Raw genomic sequence first — 21434 nt, 5'->3', positions numbered from 1 at the left:
CCACCCAGGCCCGAATTGCCCCAGGGTGTTTGATCAGAACCTCTGAACAAAGGCTGAGCCACTGATAAAAGCCCTGGAGGCTGGAGGCTGGAGGCTGGTCAGACTGACTGGGGAAGAGGCCAGCCTCTGGGCAGCCCCTCCCTCCCTCCCTCCCCTGGATCTGCTGGAGCAGTCCCCTGGCACTCTCCCTTGGGATTCTCAAGCCACCTGCTCCCTAGGCCCCAAATTCTGGGAGGGAAGAAGCTAATTTTACCCCCCAAACTCCCAGGAGGCTGCCTTCCTGAGTCCCCTCCTGATGGGCCAGGGGCCTGAGATAGGGACATTGGGGTCTTGCCTCCCATCTCCACCCCACACTTTGATGGGCATCATCCCAGGCTCCTGTCGCAAACTGGTTAGCTGGGAACCCCCCAATCCCCCTCCATGACTCATTCCTTTAAGCCCCCAGAATCCTGGCAGAAACCAGAGGAAACCGGATGTCTGTCCCAAATGAAGCAAGACCTTTGAGGCTCTGAGCCTCTTGGTTCACCTGACCCTGCCCTTCCTCCTCCTCCCGCACTACGCCTCCCTCCAATGGTGTCCACCAGCGCTTTGGAATTGGGGGCATCTGTGACACATGGCTTCCCAGGCCAGGTTCACTGACAGTCAGAGTGTGTGCTGCCCTGAGCTGGAGAAAGGCTGGGAGTGAGAAAGAAGAAGCTGCCCCAGCCTCAAATCCTAGAACCAGGCAAGTATTGGAGTCTGTTCTGACCCCAGTGAACCGGCGCCAGAGAGGAAAGTGCCTTGCCCAAGGTCATGGATAGCAGAGTCAGACTCACAGTTAGTCTAGGCCTCTGCCTCAGGCTTGAGGGTTTCCCACAGGACTTGGGGCCTGACCGACCACACCCAAGGCTGTCACTTTCTGTCCCAATTTACCTCACCTCAGGCCAAGGAACAGATTTCTTTGGATGAGGAGTAGGTGTGTCTGCCTGGGTGAGGCCACCTCTGGGGCTGGGGTGCCCCCTGGTGGCCACAGCTGGCAGGGACTTCACGTTCCGATCTGTTCACATCTTGCCTCTGGTCTCCTGTCCACCTCAGGCTAGGCAGTTGGCAACCAAGCACTGACTGAGACCAGGTGTATGGCCAGCTCTGTGGGAGCAGAGGGGTGGGTTTAGAACTGTGGAGGTCAGGAGACTCATTTGCAAAACGTGCCCCTTTACCGTCCCCCAAAGAATCTCCAGAGGGCTCAGCTGGCTTCAGATGTTGTGCCGCACACTCTCCATACATTATTGGGTGTATTCCTTTCAACAAGCCCAGGAGGAAGGTACTAGAACCATTTCCCCTTTTACAGAAGATGAATATGACCTTGAAGAGGTTAAGTAACCTACCCAAGTAGCAGAACCAAGGTCTGCCCTGTGCCACAGTCTTAAACTCTTAACCATGGAATCTTTTTTTTAAAGCTTATTTATACTGAGAGAGAGTGAGAGCGAGAGCGAGAGAGCACGTGCAAGTGTAGGAGTAGAGCAGAGAGAGAGGGAGAGAGAGAGAATCCCAAGCAGTCTCCACACTGTCAGCCTGGAGCCCGATGTGGGTCTTGATCTCACAAACTGAGATCGTGAACTGAGCTGAAGTCAAACACATAACCAACTGAGCCACCCAGTGCTTCAACCATCAAATCTCTTAATCAATGTTTGGACTTCCTCACCTGTGGCCAGGAAGTTCTAGACCCAGACTCCTGTCTTTATCGACAGTCCAAGTGTGTAGGGTGTTTGGTTGGGTGGCCAGAATGGTGAGAGGGCTCAAAGATCACAATTTGAAGAAAACAGGCTGTTTTGATTGGGGAATCAAAGGAGGGGGTTGTTGCCTGGTCTCAAGGGCTGGACGTGGGACAGGGAGTGAAAGCCACAGCCGGCTAGTTTCCAGATCAACAGAAGTGACTAGCGGTCACAAGTGTTAGAAGATGGAGCGGGCGGCTTCCAGGGGAAGTGAGTGGCCCATCCCAGGAAGTGTTCTGGCATCCATTCCACAGGGAGAAAATCCAAATGTTGGCTGGCAATCATTGGGTACCTCTTATCTGTCAGGTACCTTCCATTACACTTTTGTCATTTCATCCTACAAACCAAGTGGAAGGATGTGGATTATTCTCATTATAGACAAGGGACAGCCTCAGACAAGTGAAGGGTCTTGCCCAAGATCACAGAACTGGTCAGGCGGTGGAGCCAGGCAGGAATTGCAGTCAGGCTTCCCAAGCCCCTGTTGTTCCCATTACACTACCTTCCTGTTCAGATAAGCTGTACCTCTTGGATAATGGCTCAATCCAGACTTCGGCCTTACCCATGGGAGAATAAAGACCAGGTAGAGAGCCAGGGCTAGTTACTGGCCATGACGCACAGGCTGAGCTGGACCAAAATGATCTTGGGGCAAAGGGCCTGGCTCTGGAGACCCTTAGCTGTCATTCAGCCTTCCAGCTTCCAAAGGCTTTCCCTGGTGTTTCTTAATGGCCAGAACTGGTCAGCAACTTCCCCTCATGCTTCCTGTTTTCATCTGGTGCTGGACTTGGAGCATCTTTCTAAGGGCTGTGGAGTGACTCATTTGTTGCAGACTCGGCCCGTGAGCCAATTTGTGTACACCTCGTGTCAAGAAGGGGTTTTACGTTTTTAAACGGATGCGCAACAAAAGAATATTTCATAACTTGTAAACATCTTATGAAATTCAAACTCCAGCGTTCTTGAATAATTTCTTTGCATATTATTTATAGCTGCTCTGAAGGGCAGAAGTGAATAGTTGTGACAGACTGTATGGCTCACGAGCCTAAAAAATGTGCTATCTGGCCCTTTGAGAAAAGGTTGCAAACCATGTGCACAGTGCCTATGTGCTAGGAGGCACACAGCGATGTCCTCTGCGGCACTGTTAATACTAAACCAGTGCACACCAGTAGGGGAAGGGCTAAATAAACTGTGGTCCATCCATACCACATATGCTTCCTTCCCCCCGAGCCCCTCACGGAATGAAAACTCAGCGAGGAAAGGAATTTATTGCTCTTAATAAAGCTGAATTGCTTTATTTAGCTGTTTCCCAGTGCCTAGGACAGTGCTGTGCATGGTATCACCACTAGATCTCAAAACCAATGGCGAGTGAAAAGAGCAAGTTACATTCATGTGATACATCATTTAAAAGATTTAAAAACACACAAAAATGCTGCAGCAACTTCTTACTCAACACGTTTCTGGAGGCAACGGAAACAAAAGCAAAAATGAACTACTGGGACCTCATCAAAATAAAAAGCTTCTTCACAGCAAAGGAAACAATCAGCAAAACTAAAAGGCAACTGACAGAATGGGAGAAGATATTTGCAAACGACATATCAGATAAAGGGTTAGTATCCAAAATCTACAAAGAACTTATCAAACTCAACACCAAAAAACAAATAATCCAGTGAAGAAATGGGCAAAAGACATGAATAGACACTTCTCCAAGGAAGACATCCAGATGGCCAACCGACACATGAAAAAATGCTCAACATCACTCATCATCAGGGACATACAAATCAAAACGACAATGAGATACCACCTCACACCTGTCAGAATGGCTAACACTAACAACTGAGGCAACAACAGGTGTTGGCGAGGATGCCGAGAAAGAGGATCTCTTTCGCATTGTTGGTGGGAATGCAAGCTGGTGCAGCCACTCTGGAAAACAGTAGGGAGGTTCCTCAGAAAACTAAAAATAGAACTACTCTATGACCCAGCAATTGCACTACTAGGTATTTATCCAAGGGATACAGATGTGCTGTTTCGAAGGGACACATGCACCCCAATGTTTATAGCAGCACTATCAACAATAGTCAAAGTATGGAAAGAGCCCAAATGTCCATCGATGGATGGATGGATAAAGAAGATCTGGTGTGTGTGTGTATACACACACACACACACACACACACACACACAATGGAGTATTACTCAGCAATCAAAAAGAATGAAATCTTGCCACTTGCAACTACGTGGATGGAGCTGGAGGGTATTATGCTAAGTGAAATTAGTCAGAGAAAGACAAAAAATCATGACTTCACTCATATGAGGACTTTAAGAGACAAAACAGATGAACATAAGGGAAGGGAAACAAAAATAATATAAAAACAGGGAGGGGGACAAAACAGAGGAGACTCATAAATATGGAGAACTGAGGGTTACTGGAGGGGTTGTGGGAGGGGGCATGGGCTAAATGGATAAGGGGCACTAAGGAATCTGCTCCTGAAATCATTGTTGCACTATATGCTAACTAATTTGGATGTAAGTTAAAAAAAATAAAAAATAAAACCACAAAAAATACTGTATTTTGTAGAAGATAAAGTATAAAAACATAAAGCTGGAAGGCTACTTACAGAATTCATCAGAGCGGCTGCCTCTAGGGAAGTAAGGGAAGGGCCTGGGAAAGAAACAAGATGGGCTTCTGACTGATCTGTAATGGTTTTCCTTGGTTGAAAAAATGACATGATAACCAAATGTCACCATTTATTAAACTTGGGTGGAAAACTCCATGGGTATTTGTTAGGTCATTCTTTCTGCTTCTCTGTAGTTTTGTAATTTAAAACAAAACTCAAAAATCAAAACAAAAAGAACAAAAAAAAAAAAAAAAAAAAGAAAAAAACCCACCCAACCATAAAGTGGAGAACACAGTGAACTCTCCAAGCATAAAAAAGACACTAAGCTTCTCCAGGAAGAGAAAACCAAGCCAATGGGAACGAATTAAAAGAAACTTCCAGAAAGTGAGCAGAAAAATAGTCTATCATAGAGTCAAGGTGGGTGAGAACCAGGAAATCACGTCGAATGACCCCAACTCTCTGTAACAGGATGACATACTCTCCAATCTGTTACCAACCAGGAGAGGACCTGAGGCACTCTGGGCCAGGTGCTGACTCTAAAATTTGTTAGCATTGAGGGGCACCTGGCTGGCTCAGTCTTTGGGCATGTGACTCTTCCCCACATTGAGTATGGAGACTACCTTAAAAAAGAAAAAAGAAAAAAAAAAAAAACAACCTTGGGGCACCTGGCTGGCTCAGTTGAAAGAGTGTGCAACTCTCGATCCTGGGGTTGTGGGTTGGAGCCCTACCTTGGGTGTAGGTTAGTCTTTTTTTTCTGAGAGAGAGTTTCATTACACTTGGGAGGTGGCAGAAGCTTCAGGGCAAGTGGGCAATGCCAGATTACTGTGATCAAGGCTGGGACGGGACCGGGACCCAAAACAAGGCCAGTCGAAAACATGCCTTTAATGGAAATTAGGGATACTGCAAGATGAAAATCTTCAGTTGGTAATGAACACACAAACGAGACTTCATCAAACCCAGTGTGTCAGGTACTGGGCAAAGCCCCGGGAGGACACAAATGCCTCTTCATGCTCTCGAAGAACCTACAAGCTAGCTGGGAAGATAAGTCTTTCACACCACCTCCTGAGAGGATCTGATCTCGAGCGAGTGTTCCAGATGCCAGGGGGATAAATCACTGTGAGGCAGGAAGCCTGGGGGAGGTGTAGAAATCCTCGAGGTGGAGAGCCAGAGCGTGGCAGGAGAGGGAATGCAATTAAGCAGAGGCAGAAACCCACGAGGCCGTGTTCAGATAACAGCGCTTGGCAGGAACAGAGAACATGTACAGCAACGTCCCAGGCGCCAACAGAGAACAGCAGTAATTCAATGACCCGAGATGGGGAGCATCCCCGTCAGCGGCTGGGAGATGTCAAGACTGAGGCAGACACATTTCCCCACTATCTGCAGCTGGAGCCACAAGGAGGCCCCTCCGGGCTGACCCAACTCTCACTCTCAGGGAACAACCCGTCTCCCATTCAGTAAGGGCCAGCTGGGCAAAACCTGCTCTCAACCTGCTGCTGCAGCCTCATCAGAGACCCTTCTCTCCTCTTGCAAACCTCCCGAGGGTCAGACCCCTGCCATTTCTTTGATCCTCTAGAGGTCTAGATTTTTTTTTTAATTTTTTTTTTTTTTAATGTTTACTTCTGAGATAGAGAGAGAGAGAGAGAGAGAGCATGAGCGGGAGAGGGACATAGAGAGAGGGAGACACAGAATCAGAAGCAGGCTCCAGGCTCTGAGCTGTCAGCACAGAGCCTGATGCGGGGCTTGAACTCACAGACCGCGAGATCATGACCTAAGCCAAAGTCGGTCGCTCAACCGACTGAGCCACCCAGGCGCCCCTAGAGGTCTAGATTTTTAACTTCAGAGCCAGGTCATGGAATCTAATCCTTTATTGGACAGATGTGGGAAAGGAGATGGAGAGGTTTAGTGACTTGCCCAATACTGGCCAGCCAGGTAGATGGGAGAGAGGCCCTCCTGATGCCAGATCAGCAGCTCTTTACCCTGCCCTTGGCCTCATTCTCATCCACAGTCACATCAGGTCCCCAGATTACACTGGGGCTGGCCCTCCCAAGACCAGGAAGGAAAAATCTGGGTCTGTCAATACTGTAGGTATGAAGAGTGCAGTCTAGTTATTAAATGATGCACAAAGAGCTTTGGAGAACTTTTTATTGTTTAAAAATCATAATTGAGGCTTCAAAAAACATACAACCCAACACATGTCCCGATTCCAGTCCCAGACTTCCGGGAGAGCACAGATTCCCTCCCATCTTGCTGCCCACACCACTAGCCAGGACCCTGCCCTGGGGAGGCTGCCTGCCCACCCTCCTGCCCACCATGTGATATGTCACTGGCTGGGGAGGGGTCCTGGGGTGAGGTGGGGGTGACTGGCTCCCTGCACCCCTCACCCCCTGCACACATGCTGTCTGTGAGACATGTATGGTAAAGGGGCCAGTTCCCTGGGCAGGGGGCCCCAAGGGGAAAAGATAAAGAGCCTTCCCGACTCACCCCACTCCTCCCCAGCCCCCCAGCTCAAGGGAAGCTGTCATCATCATCTTCGGCCATCTCCTTGGCAAACTCCAAGTCCTGCTGCTCTCGCTCGCGCCGTTCCTGGGGCAAGAGGTGGGGTGAGGGCTGGGCTGCTGGGGACCAGTGAGGCTCTCTCACACAGTGCTTCACCGAGCCCAACCCACCCCAAGGTCAGGGACTGCCAGAGCTTCAGAACTACTCCCAGCCCTTCCAGAAACTGCCCCCCACTCTTCCCTCTCTGTAGGGAAGTTTGAGCTTTCAGTCTTATCCAAAGCAGAAAGCACCTTACCTCTGCAGACTCCAAGTCCTTGTTGTACGATTTGGGAGGAAACCTCATGGCCTGAATGAAGCACAGTAGAGACAGGAGCAAGATAAAGACAAGGCATGCACTGAACATATGTTTATTGTGCTCCTTCTGTGTACTGGGCACCACAACATGAATTAGGCTATTCATTCTTTAGTTTAGTCTAGTGAGGAGCTAGACATGGAAGGTAATTACTACTATACCATGTGGCAAACACTGGAAATGAGAATCAAGACATTCTCACTGGCCAGGGAGGGGGACTGGCAGTGAGGAGGAAAACAGAGGAAAGGAACTGACTGCTTGTGGGAATGGAGGAAAGGCATTCCAAGCAGAGGTTTCAATGTGTGAAAAGGCCTGGCCTAAGTTCAGTGGGGCCAGCCGGGAGGTGGGGGTGGGGGGGGTGGGGAGGGAGGAGAGGAAGGAAAAGTGGGTAGAGAGGAAAAGAGCACCTGGGAAGTGAGCCTAGAGACAAGGGGAACCAGGTCACAGAGGGCCTTTCATGTCTCCCCGAGAACAACATTTACCTGATTTTAAGCAAGGTAACAACATCCCTAGTTTCTTGGGGCAAGAAGAGGCCAGGAAATTTGGCAAACAGAGGGCACCTGGGTGGCTCAGTCGGTTAAGCATCTGACTCTTGATTCCGGCTCACGTCATGATTTTGGGGAGCCCTGGGTTGGGCTCTGCACTGACAGCACAGAGCCTGCTTGGGATTCTCTCCCTCTCTCTTTGTCCCTCCCCTCCCTGCTCATGTGTGCTCTCTCTCTCAAAATAAATTAAAAAAAAAAAAAAAAAAAAAAAATTTGGCGAACAGTACCAGCACCCAACTCAGTGCCTGCCACAGGATAAGAGCTTAACGACCTTTTGAGGAACTAGATACCCACCCTACCTTTTCCACAATTCAGACTTCACTAAGTGTCTTAAGACAGTGATTTCATTTAATGTCCTCAACCCTGCAAAACAGACAGGGCAGGTAATCTCCCCATCGGTTTCATAGATGGAGAAACAGAGGTTCAGACAAGGTGAAGGACTCAGATTTGGAAGCAAATCTGGAACCCTGTACTGTGAATCCATCTGGTTCCCTCCCGGGCAACCAGACCCTTAGAAGCAGGCAAAGGTCGTATAGGCCCACATGCCAAGTCCTTCATTCACTCTGGGACCCCCTGCCCTGCCATTCAGGGACTTTACAGAGATGGTCCGGGATCTAGGCCAACCTCCTCTGAGGAATTCGCAGGTGCTGCTAACCCCCCTCTACAGCCCCGGGTTCTCACCTTGACGGACATGTTGTGGATATCTAGACAGAAGGAGATGCGCTGGTGGAAGGCCAGCTGGGGCTCACGGGTAGAGTAGATATCAATCATCTCCTTGGACTGGACGTAGCCCTTCTCGTGGTTGATGCTGGCCTCAATGACACCATCCCGGATGGCCTGCCGGCCCCCAAATAAAGGAAAAGTCACCAGAAAGCCCATCTTCTAAATCTGAGAACATCCTGTCCTGTCCCTCTCCTCCTCACACTTGTACACTCACTCACGTACACACACTCTCTGGCAACCTCCTGGCCTCATTGTAAGGCCAGCACTCCCTGAAAAGACCATGCCACTACTGAACCCATTCCCTTCCTTGGCCAGTGTCCCATTCCCACCCCTTGAAATATGGCAGGAGGGTAGCAACTGCAGTCCCGGAACTGGCCCCACCTTGGCAACAATGAACTCTGCATCCTCTGGGCTATCCAGCTGCAGCTTCTGGGCGATGTCGGCCAGGGAGATTCGGGAATAGGAAAGGCTGATCATGCGCACACCTGGGAGAGGAAGGAGCACTGGGGTGGGCAGGGTGGCCACAGACCCTCTGCCCACCCATGGACACCCACAGGGTTGCCGCCATCCCTTGCAGAAGCTGATCTGGGTCCTGCTCTTCCAGCAGCCTCTCAGACTCAGATCCGCACCTGTCTTAATGACGTTGTGCCGTAGTCGGATGATTAGGGTATAGGTCCCATCTGCTTGAAACTTCTCTCCAAACTGGTCCAGGACCTGGTTGAACTTGGCAAGGTTTCCGGTCCTGACAGCTGGAGCGGGGAGGAGTGGATCAGATGATGCAAACAGGCAAACCCACTGAAAAGGCCACAGCGCTAAGGGTCTGGCAAGCTCTGGGAGCGGGACCACCCTTACCTTGAGTAAGAAGGAAGTAGGGCATGAGCGAGCGCTTGAGAGATGGCTGACGGAACTGTAGCCGGTCTGGGATCTCCCCAAGCAGCAGCTCCACCACAATCAGAAGCTTGTGCACCTGGCAGTGTGTGACACAGGAACACAGTGGGCAGGGAGCGCCAGCAGGAGGGAGAAGGGAGAGAAATGGGGCTTCAGTGCAGTCAGACGCATTGGGAAACAGGGAAAATGGCACTGCGATTAGGCCCATGCAGAGCTGGGCGTGGAATTGAAGATCTGCCTCCAGAGCCAGGTACTGGGAATATCTGCCTTTTTGCCCACACTGAGCCCTAAATTCCAGTTAATCTGGCTAATCCATACACACTGCTCTGCCATGGCAACGATCTGGAAGTACAGGCCAGATGGGTATGTCCTGTGGCTCCGAAATAGTGAGAAAACAGGGCTTAGTGGCCTAGGGAATGGAGTGTGGGTCAGCCAAAGATGCTGGTTAGAGAGGTGGATCGTTCCTGGAGGAGAGGAGGTGAATGTGTAGAACAAGTTATCTGGGTAGAGGCAGAAGCTCAGGAAGGGGACTGGCAGAACCTCAGTGAATGACCCGAGTATGGATGCAGAAGGCTGGCTGGAAAATCTGGCCCTTCCTTCTCCATAAAACTGTGAGTACCTCTGTGCGCCTACCATGGATTCAGTACCATGGGAGGAAAACTGTAAGAGGGGTGACGCCTAGCAATTAAGGAGCTTCCTACCAAGTGGGACGAACAGGAACACAGACAGCTAGATCGTGTGATATCAAGAGTCACAAGAGAAGTAAGGGGTTAAAATGGGTAGTGGGCTGGGGGCACCTGGGTGGCTCAGTTGGTTAAGTGTCCGGCTTTGGCTCAGGTCATGATCTTGCGGCTCGTGAGTTCGAGCCCCACCATCAGGCTCTGTGCTGACAGCACAGAGCCTGGAGCCTGCTTCGGATTCTATGTCTCCTCTCTCTTTGCCCCTCTCCTGTTTGCACTCTCTCTCTCTCTCTCAAAAACAAACATTAAAAAAAAAATGGGTGGTGGGTGATCATGCCCACACCCACCCATATAATACCCATGATGTTGCCCAGTTCCCTGGAGTAATCCATGAGTGAGGGGAAATGCAGGAAAAAGGCTAAAGTTAATATATGCCATAGGATTCTGATGAAGCAGAAAAAGGAAGGAGGTTGTTTCAGTCAAGGAAACAGATTAGAAAAGAGGTGGATAAGTGTGAGGACACGCCCCAAGAAAGTCTGGAAGGCGATGAAAGATGATGGGCCAGTCTAAGGACGTGCTGTTTTGAAAACCAGGCTGAGCTCAGAGTTTGGAGACAGTATGCTAGTATATACTCACTAGCTAGGAAATGCTGAGTAACGAAGTCCTTGGTATCCTAGTCCCTAAAATAGGTGGCAGTGGCACCGGACCGTAATGCCCAGCCTGCCTACCTCACAAGACTGTAATGCTCTATTGTGCAGGTAAGGCAGAGCAATGCAAGCTTCCTGGGCAAGGCAGGCACGGGCCTGGAGCTCTTTTTAGTTAGGCAGTTGTGTGGAAGCTGGGTTGGTAAAGGGGAGGATGATGACCAGAAATGCTAGTGGCCTGAACAAGGGCACCAGTGATACCAGAGAGGAGACAAATACAAAAGACATGGGGACAAATCAACAGATAACTTAGTGATGTGGAAGGAGGGGTGGTGGTGGTGGTGGTGGTGAGTCCGGGATGATCCTGAAGCTCCTATCTTGATTGGGAGAGCAGAAGGACTGGTAAGGGGTACTCAGAGGGGTTTGCTTTGGACAAGCTTTGTGTGAGGAGTATCTATACAGAGATGTGTGGTGGGAAGCTGGATTTGTAGATCTGGTGTTCATAAGAGGGGTCAGAATTAGTATCAAGCTGAAGTCTGAACCCCCAAACTCCTATGTTGAAGTCTTTAACCCCTTAGGACCTCAGAATGTGACTACACAGGCACCCCTCAGCGATATCACAGGTTCGGTTCCAGATCACCACAACAAAGTGAATATCACAATAAGGCGAGTCAAAGGACTTTTTGGTTTCCCAGTGCACACAAAGTTGTTTACACTGTACCATAATCTATTAAGTATGCAATAACATTATATTAAAAAACAAAAAACACTATATGTACCTTAATCTGAAGATATTTTGTTAAAAAACGCTATCATCTGGTCTTCCAACAAGTGGTAACCACTGATCCCGGATCAGCATAACTGATATCATAATGAAAAGTTTGAGGGGTGCTTGGGTTGCTCAGTCAGTTAAGTGTCTGACTCACGGTTTGTGAGATCAAGCCCTACATGGAGCTCTGCACTGACAGCAAGGAGCCTGCTTGGGATTCTCTTTCTGCCCCTCCCCAGCTCATGCACACACTCTCTCTTAAAATAAACTTAAAACAAACAAACAAACAAACAAACTTTGAAGTACTGTGAGGAAGACCAAAATGTGACACAGAGAAATGAAGTGAGCAAATGCTGTTGGAAAAATGGCGCCGAGACACTTGCTCATTGCAGGGTTGCCACTAACCTGCAATTTATAAAAAAGCGTGTATGTGCGAAGTACAATAAAACAAGGTATGCCTGTATTTGGAGACAGAGCTTTTAAAGAGATAATTAAGGGGCATGAGGTCATATGAGTGGGTCCTAATCCAATATGACTGGTATCCTTACAAGAGATTAGGATACAGTCAGGCAGAGAAGGAAGACCATTTGAAGAGATTAGAAGATGACGGCCATCTATAAGGAAGAGAGGTCCTCAGGAGAAACTAACCATGCGGACACACTGATGTTAGACTTCTGGCTTTCAGAACTATGAGGAAATAGATCTCTGTTGCTTAAGCCACCCAGTCTGTGGTAGCTTGGTGTGACGGCTCGAACAGACTAAGATAGTTAGAAATGGATTCTGGTGAAGCATCATGGAGGTCTGTGTTGAGCCATGCAAGCAAGGAAGCTCACCCAAGGAGAGAATGCGAGTTTCAATATGGGTGAATAAGCTTTCAAAGTGTTGTAGACCCCACTTTAAACCTGAGGCCTCTTTTTACACATTTTCCTTCTCCCTGCTTTACTTCAAGCTAGCTTCTCTTTTTCCATCCCTTCCTAGCTCCTCCAAGGCCTCGGCCCATCACCTGTTTGCTTAAGTCCCTCTGGGTGGAAGTTTCCCTAACTCTGCTTCTTCCTCTCTCAAGCAACCACTCCATCTCTTTCCTGGCCAAAGATCTCTCACTCTAGCCCTTTCTGCTCCTTCCTGCTGCCTGGCTCCACCACAGAAAACTCTGAAACCTTATCCATCTTTACCAGAGTAAAGTCTGGTTTGAGAATCCTACTTTACCCCACAATGTCTCTCTCCAGGACACAACAATTTATATGCTAATTACCTGTGTTTTCAGAAACTTTAGTGTATGTCCTATGTTGTAAGTAATCAACATTCTGCATATGTACTGTGTATGTCTGAAAAGCCATTCCCTTCTGGAAAATTCTACCAATTTGCAAGCACCAGATTAAATTTAACTTTTTAAAGATGTCTTTAATTATTTGACCAAAATCAAACCTGTCTTTCTTTGAACTTCTGAACAGAAACAGACCAATCTCAACTACACTGACTTAATCATTGTACATTTTCATCCTCTCCTCTTTCAAGCGCACTAGGAGGTAGAGGTCACACTGACGTGGGAACAGAGGTTTGTAGTCGAGAAACCTGGGTCCAAATTCTGGCTACCAGGCTCTGTGACTTTACAAAAGTTCTCAAGCCTTTCTAGGTCAATGTTCTTTACCTATCTCACAGTGCCTAATACCACGGTCACCACTCAAAAAAAAAAAATACTTGGGTGACTGACAGCTATTAGGTGGCCAAGGTTTTTCCACCCGAACCAGTCAGCCTTATGGAGATTTTCTGGATTCCCTGGCTACAGAGAACACTGCTCCCAAATGGGCGTGTGAGAAACCAGAGAAGAGCGTGGGGATTCTCAACATAATCCGGGCCCGTGCCTGGAATGACTGTAAAGAGCGCTGGGGCAATGGGAATATTCTAAACCTATCTACCAAGGAGAATACTCTCTCTGAACATAACCACCAGAGGTGCAGCTAGTATCTGCTTAATGTGCTTTGACCAATGTTATTACGCACAAATGCACTATGCACAATGATACACCTTTTGGATAATGAAGGTTAGGGACACCTTCCCTGGCCTGTGTAGGGAAAGAGAACCAAAGCCTTATCAGATGAATAAGTAGTGTAGGGAAGAGAACTGCTGCTCACCGTCTGTTTGAAGCCGACAGCTGTGTGCTGAGGGGCCTTACGAAGGGCATTGGTCATTGTTCTCCGGGCCTCTGAGTACTCCAACTGAATAGCTTTGATTCGCCCTGGGGGTAGAGAAGGGAGTGGGTCAAGAGAATGGCATCATCCAAAGCCCCTTGCAAACCAGTGTCAAATGGGTGTCTCATGCACCAAGTGAGCTGAGACACCTTCTGATCTGACTCAAGGGTCGGGCCCATCGCTCACCTGTGTAGTAGAGGTACCTGGCCCACTCATTGTTGTTGGCCTGCTCGGGGAACACGGACTTGGACACCAGCTTCTCAGCCTGGTCGTACAAGCTGTAGTGTAGGTAGTTCCGCAGCAGGAGGTTCAGCAGGGTGGCCTGCCCATCCGCATCATGCCGAAGGGTGGCTGTCCGGAGCCGAGCATGCAAGAAGCTTCAAGAAGGGAAGAAAAGAGATATCAAAGGGCTCAAATAAGAACTCTTTGAATTGCTTTGACCTCTCCATTCTCTCTCAATTCCAAAAAAAGTGACACAGACTGCTTTTCTGGTTATTCACTGAATATTCAACTATCGAGTGCCTGCGGTGTGAAGCACTATTCTAGGTGCACCAAAAGGACACAACTCTGCATTCTCGTGGGGGTGACAGACAATGATCATGATAAGTAAGTGTATTACTTAGCATGATAGGAGGAGATCAGGGCTATGGAGAAATGGGGGTAAGTGTAATAGGGAACACAGGAGGTGAGGAGGATGGGGTTGCAATTTTAAATAGCTTCATCAGGGTAGGACTTGCTGAGAAAGGAACAATTAAACAAAGGCTTGAAGGAAGCAGGGAGAAGAGCATTCTCGGTAGAGAGAAGAGCATGCCTGTCATGCCCCAGGAAGAGCAGGGAGGCCAGTGTGGGGAGTCAGGGGAGCAGAGGGTGCTGGAGTCAAGAAGGCAGTAACAAGGGCCGGAGCACATCAGGCTTTATGTGCTATCACGAGGACTTCAACTCTTCCCTGAGGAAAATGGGGAGCCACCACAAGCTCTAAGCAAAGGAGTGAAATGTTTTCTAGCCTGTCCTTCCACCCTTGACCTACCAGTCAGTACTCCCTTGATGTGGAGTAAAGGGAAGAGCCTGGGGGATAGTTCTTAACTTTAGGGTCAGACCTTGGCCACCCGTACCTGCGCACCACATCCAGCTTGTCCAGGAACTCATAGACCCGGGCATGATAGTAGTAACACTTTGCGGCCACAAGGTCCAGGGCCCGGCGGTTCTGAGTGCTGATCTTCTGCATTAGGTCATCAGAGATCTTCTGTGCCTGGGGAGGCAGCCAAAAGAGAATCTAGTGGCAGTTCCTCAAAAGCTTGGACATGGAGCAATCACATGAGCCAGTACTCCCCTTCTACGCATAAATCCAGGAGAATTGGAAACATGTTCACATAAAAGCTTGTATGCAAATGTTCATAGCAGCATTATTATTACCAAAAAGTGAAATGATCCCTCCAAGTGCCCATCACTGGATATATGGATAAACTAAATGCAGCATATCCATACAATGGAATATTATTCACCCACAAAAAGAGCTGGATCACAGATCCACACTACGACATGGACAAACCTACAATACGTTATGCTAAGTCAAAGAAACCATACATAAAAGGCCATGTATTATATAATTCTATTTATATGAGATGTCAGAATAGGAAAATCCACGAGCCAGAAAATGGAGATGAGTAGTTGCTGGAGGCTGGGGGGAATGGGGAATGACTATTAACAGCAATGGTGTTTCTTTTGGGGGTGATGAAATTATTCTGGAATTAGACAGTGATGATGGTTGTACAACCTTGTGAACACACCAAAACCCACTGAACTGTACACTTTATTTTTTTATAACTGTTTTTAAAGTTTATTTATTTTGAGAGAGAAAGAGCCTGAGTGAGGGAGAGGCAGAGAGGGAGAGAGAAGAGAATCCCAAGCAGGCTCTGTATTGTCAGTGCAGAGCCTGACACAGGGCTCAAACTCACAAACTGTGAGATCATGACCTGTGCTGAAATCAAGAGTCAGACGCTTAACTGACTGAGCCACCAGAAGCCCCATAATTGATTTTATTTTAGATCTTCTTTTTTTAAAGTTTATTTATTTTTGAGAGAGAGAGAGAGGCAGAGAGAGAGGGAGGAAGAGAGGTGAACTAGCAGGGAAGGGGCAGAGAGAGGAGACAGAATCTGAAGCAGGCTCCAGGCTCTGAGATGTCAGAGCAGAGCCTGACACAGGGCTCAAACCCAAAGGCCGTGACATCATGACCTAAGCTGAAGGAGGATGATTAACCGACTGAGCCACCCAGGCGCCCTTCATTTTATTTTAAGTACTCTCTGTACCCAATGTTGGGCTCGAACTCGTGACCTGGAGACCAAGAGTCAGACGCTCTACTGACTGAGCCAGCTAGGTACCCCTGAATTGTACACTTTAAAGGGGATGAATTATGGGGCATCTGGGTGGCTTAGTCAGTTGAGCATCCGACTTTGGCTCAGGTCATGATCTCACAGTTCATGGGTTGGAGCCCTCCCATAGGGCTCTGTGCTGACAGCTCAGAGCCTAAGCCTACTTCAGATTCTGTGTCTCCCTCTCTCTTTGCCCCTCCTCCACTTGCACACACACTCTCTCTCTCTCTCAAAAATAAATATTAAAAAACTAAAAAAAAAAATAAATAAAATAAAGGGGTGAATTATATTTAGAAACAAACAAAAACCAACTCAAGGCAAGGTAAGGAAAAAACAAAACAGGAAATTGAGAGGGTCCTGTCATTTCTTAAGCATGCTCTTGGGACAGTAGCTGTGATGGCAAAGAAGTTGGCCCCAGTCAGAGGGAGAAGTGGTAGAGCAGTATCCATGGAGTTGTTCAGTCCCATGAAAAGAGCTGCTACTTTGTGAAAGCTTACTATATGCAGATCATTGTGCCAGTATTTTACTTAATGCCAACAATGATCTTGTAAATTGGGCACTATTTTCCCCATTTGACATAAGGCCAGGAGAAATTAATTTGCCTAAGGTATAGCTGGGATTTGAACGTTGGTTTCTATCTCCAAATCTCTATCCTAACAGAATCCACGACACTGTGGAGTTAGGTGTGTTCCCACATGGGGTAAGAGTCTGGGGGGCTGTTTAAGAGCCCAGTGATTCTCTCCATTTCTTCACCAGAGACAATCTCTCCCACAAAACCCATGCACTGCTTGGGACATGTTAACCTTGCCCACTGGCCCTGGATACCTCTTTGTAGCGTTTGCTGTTCATCAGGAAGATGACCACGAGGAGCTGTAGATAGGCTTCCACCTCAGGCAGGAGGGGTGCTGATGCAGCTTTTCCTGTTCGGGGACGGAACTGTAAATCAGCTTCGGTGTCCATGGGCTAGGAGAAGACATGAATTACTGTGGAAAAGCTCAGTCAGATCAGTCAACCAAGAATTTACTAAACACCCACGATGAATGCCTACTATGTGCAAGATTTTTCTAGGTATTGGGGATGCAAAAACAAAGATGGCACACAGTCACCTTCTGAAAGAAGTCAAGGAGGCTGGCAATAGAAACAAGAAAAGGGTTACGGGAATGTAACAGACATCTTTACAGAATATAATGGGGACAGAAAGGATGATGTAAGGACCCCCTCAAAAAACCTACAGTCTAAGTACAGATTAAACCACCACACCTGGAACCACTGTAAATTTGATCAGATAGGGTTTAATAAAGTAACATAATTCTAGAGATGAGATCAAGAATAATGAGATACAATTTTTTTTTTTGTAGGAACAAAGGAAATTTGGGGGAAGTGACATATACATAGTACTTATTATCAGATCTAGTCACCAAAACTGGAATAATATGCAACAGCTCAAAAAGCAAACATGTTGGGTGAATTTAGAGATATAGGGTTAAAAAACATTCCAGGTGAGGTTGGGGGGAGGGTGCTTTCTCGTTCCCAGACAATACACTCTTCTTCATCATTCCACCTCAAGGGATTGTTTGAGTTTTCACATCTATGGAACAGCCTGTGAGCGCATAGGATTTTAGGGATGAAGGTGGCTGAAGGGACAACGTGATTTGAGAAGGGTCAGGACCTGTACATAAGGGGGATTTTACAGCCAGAAAGGAAAAGGAGAGGTCTTTCGTGGCATGGAGACCACTGCCTGCACCAAATTTCATCAGCATTTACTATGTGCCAGGGAAGGTTCTAAGACATTCCTTTACTCAGCCTCATCCCCCGAATCTGTTCACTACATTTAACAATGAAAATGAGGCATAAGGAGGTTAGGTCACTTGCTCAAGTCCCACAAGTACCAAATGGTATAGCTGGGGTTCAAATCTGACTCCACCTCCAAAACCTGTATTCTTTTTTTAACATTTTATTTTGTTTTTTTTATTTATTTTTTGAGAGAGAGCACACTCACACAAGATGGGAAGGGGCAGAGAGAGAATCCTAAGCAGACTCCACCTCACAAACCGTGAGACGATGACCTGAGTTGAGATCAAGAGTCAGACGCTTAACTGAGCCACGCAGGTGCTCCCAGAACCTGTGCTCTTAACCACTGTTTTATACGTCCTCCTCAGTGAGGATTCAGAGGTGGTGGTACCTTCTCCTAGGACAATGGAGACACCACCCAACTGGAGGAGAGTGCTCGTGCTGAGGAGCAGCGTTAAGTGAGTTTGGTTCAAAGGGTCCTGATTCCCAGTTTTTTTCCCTGACTCAGAAGAATGACACCATAGGGCAGAAAGATGGTTCCCCTGTTAGGGGACAAATGAGTCTTAAAATGGGCTGCTTTGCTTCACTACTCAGCTACAGCAGGTAATCAGACAGATCTTCAGGATGGGAAACATTACATCAAGGGGTGGGGTGGGGGGGATGTGGTCTGAGACCAAGCCTGCATCCTTTAAGCACCTGACTCACTCACCTCTTCCAGAAAGGGTAGCAAGAAGTCTCGAGTGGCATTATTTGAGGTGAAGAAGCCATGTACAGCCTTATACAGAACGTAGTGGTTGAGGCGACGTGATGTGGAAGGGAGCATCCGCAGGGCCCTCAGCACAAATCGAGGCTCCTTGCCCGAAACTGCCTTCTCCAGCTGTTTCACATGCTCTTTAATGTCTGTGGAGGACCACAGAAGAAAACAATGTTACTTCCAATTCTTCCTATTCCCTCTCACCCTCCAGGCAAGTAGTTCTAGGGAACCTCTTATAAAAGGGCAAGATGTAGCCAACCACTTCTTTTGCCTAGTAGGGTTAAGCAATACTTACAGATGCCAAATAATGATTTTAAGACATAACCAAGAGACAAAAATTAAAGCTGGGGTAGGGGAAAGGGTAGAGGGTGACAGAAAGAGGAAGGTAAAGAGAACAACAAAAAACAAGACAAATACATGGAGATTTAGCAGATTTCTATACAGGAAGACTTTCTAAATGTAAACAATGGTAGAGGGGCACCTGGCTCAGAAGGCTCTTGATTTTGGCTGTCATTATCCCATGGTCTGTATAGGACTTGGCACTAACAACACAGAGCCTGCTTGGGATTTTCTCTCTCCCTCTCTCTGCCCCTCCCCCACCCTCTCTTTTTCTCAAAATAACTTAAAAAAAAAAACACAATGGGAGAAGTCATACACATACACACACGTGTGCGCGCACACGCATGATGAACTCCACTCTAAAAAATCCTTCCGAATAACTGAACAAAAAAAATATTTGCAACAAATGTGACCAGAGAGTCATGTTCTTATTTTACAAAGAACTTGCATAAATAACCAGGACAAGTAAAAATGAACACAAATGGGGCGTCTGGGTGGCTCAGTCACTTAAATGTCTGACTTCGGCTTGGGTCATGATCTCACAGTTTGTGGGTTGGAGCCCAGCATCGGGCTCTGTGCAGACAGCTCAGAGCCTGGAGCCTGCTCTGGATTCTGTGTCTCCCTCTCTCTGCCGCTCCCCCACTCACTGTGTGTGTGTGTGTGTGTGTGTGTGTGTGTGTGTGTGTGTGTGTGTGTGTGTGTGTCTCAAAAAAAAAACATTAAAAAAACCACAAATAGACAATACAAAAAGAAGAAATATAGCTAACTGACATGAAAATACATTTTACTAGCTTTTGAATAATTGCAAATGGAAATGTTTTCAACTACCAAATTGGTAATATTTAAGAAATCATAACAGAGTTACCAGTGAACAGGATATTTCTGTTGGTATAACATAAATCAGTACAATTTCCCTGGACAATACCTACCCAAAACCTTAAAAACGCCTACCCTTTCAATTCAGGCATATTTAGAATCTATACTGAAGAAATAATTGTAAAGGTAGACTAAAAACCTGGTCACAAAGATGACTGTTGAAAAATTATTTATAACAGTACAAAACTGGAAACAACTAAAGTGTCTAGGAATAAGGGAATACATTTCATTGGTAGTTTCTTAGTTACCTTTGTACACTTAGCATAGGGTGCCTGGGTCCCATCAATGACACAGTAATGATAACTGCTAACATTACAGAGGGTTTACTATGTGTCCATCATTAGGGAGAAAACCCAATGAACAATCTGGTTCCACTTGATCCAGAGTTGGGAAAATAGCACAAGGGTCACAGTGGGAAGCTCTCAGTCTACCCACTCCAAATGTGGACAGGATCTCTAAGAAAAATGTGAATTTGGAGGAGCAAGAGGGCTGTAAGAAACTGGAAACAAGCACTTAGGAGAAAAGAAATGGAGGAATTGGTTCATATTTTAGGTCGAAGATATTAGGAACTCAAAGATGACACCTAAAAACTTGCAAGTCTGTAAAATGTTTAAACTCTTTAGAAACAGGAGTAAGGGAGCAGAAGTACATTGGGATTGTTGGGGAACCTTCGTTACAGAAACAAGAAAGCAAGATACTGAGTAGAAAGTCTTCCCTTAGGTGAATTTACTAGACATAGCTAGCAAAAGAAAACTTTTGTAGTCTTAAAATTCAAGGGCCAGCATTCTGCGTCACCCTGACACCCTTTATACACAAATACAAACACTGGTTTCTGGTGGGATCAATCATATGCTGGGGGCGTTAGAATCAGTTCGGTGGATGTAAACAGAGTAGGTCAGAGAAGACCTAGAAGAGGGAGTCTACAGGCCCAGTGAGACCTACTTCTAGATGCAACTCAGGCAGAGGAAGGTGTGTGTGAAGGGAGGAGTCCGGAACCTGGAGAGAAGGTTCAGTTATTGGGACTGGGGTCGGGAGTGTCAGGGGACTGGAGGTGGGCACTGGGGATATTCCTAAAGAACCGGGGATGGTGGAAGCTGCGCTGCGGATCCCGAGGAGCGCTGTCATCCGTGATCACAGCACGTCCCCGGCCCGGGCTCTCGTACCCTCCAAGGTGACGGTGTCCAGCTCTCGCTGGGAGTGCTCAGCCGCCGCCGTTTTGCTGTCAGCTTCTCCCGCTGACGCGCCACCCGCCGCCGCCTCCTCTTTCATCTCCACATCCTGGGGAGTCGGGGGCGGCGGTGGTTCTTGCTCCCCTCCGCCCGGCGGCGGCTTTGCCTTGTCCGCGCCGCGGCGGCGCCCCGAGCCCTCCTGTTTCATGGTGCCCGGGGTCGCGGCCTAGTCCGGGGACAGAGACCGGGGGTTCGCGTGAATCCTCGCACCAGAAATCAGGAACCGAGCCGGGCCTGCACACGAGCGCGGGCTCGCGACGGGCCGCACGATGACTGAGCAGCTGCAAACCCTTTCCCGGCGCTGGGCCTTCTGGGAAACGCCAGGCCCGGCGGGCCGAAAGCCGAGTCCACAAAAGGGAAAGAAATCAACAGCCGAGGTGCAGGATGGAGGCGGATCTTCGAGGAAGGAACGGGGAGGAGCCTGTATGGGTTT

At 47.8% G+C, this 21434-nt stretch overlaps 1 protein-coding gene across 2 annotated transcripts; it reads right to left on the bottom strand.

The window, feature by feature from the left end:
- Positions 1-6485: 6485 nt before the first annotated feature.
- PSMD3 (proteasome 26S subunit, non-ATPase 3) lies at positions 6486-21434 on the bottom strand. Of its 2 annotated transcripts, none has more exons than XM_042965391.1 (12): positions 20936-21434; positions 18513-18703; positions 16838-16975; positions 14756-14892; positions 13830-14020; positions 13587-13690; positions 9326-9440; positions 9103-9222; positions 8855-8958; positions 8432-8587; positions 7149-7199; positions 6486-6972 (listed from the first exon to the last, which is right to left on the bottom strand). In XM_042965391.1, exons 1-12 carry the CDS (start codon positions 21147-21149, stop codon positions 6835-6837), a joined length of 1659 nt encoding a protein of 552 aa, XP_042821325.1. In that variant the 5' UTR covers positions 21150-21434; the 3' UTR covers positions 6486-6834. The 2 variants fall into 2 exon arrangements, with proteins under 2 accessions (XP_042821325.1, XP_007085857.2); XM_007085795.3 differs by having other exon boundaries at positions 6486-6940.

This window comes from Panthera tigris, chromosome E1 (assembly GCF_018350195.1).
Source record: "Panthera tigris isolate Pti1 chromosome E1, P.tigris_Pti1_mat1.1, whole genome shotgun sequence".
Classification (NCBI taxonomy): domain Eukaryota; kingdom Metazoa; phylum Chordata; class Mammalia; order Carnivora; family Felidae; genus Panthera; species Panthera tigris.
Note: the sequence above shows the minus strand (reverse complement) of the source record. Positions and strands in the feature narration are given on the sequence as shown.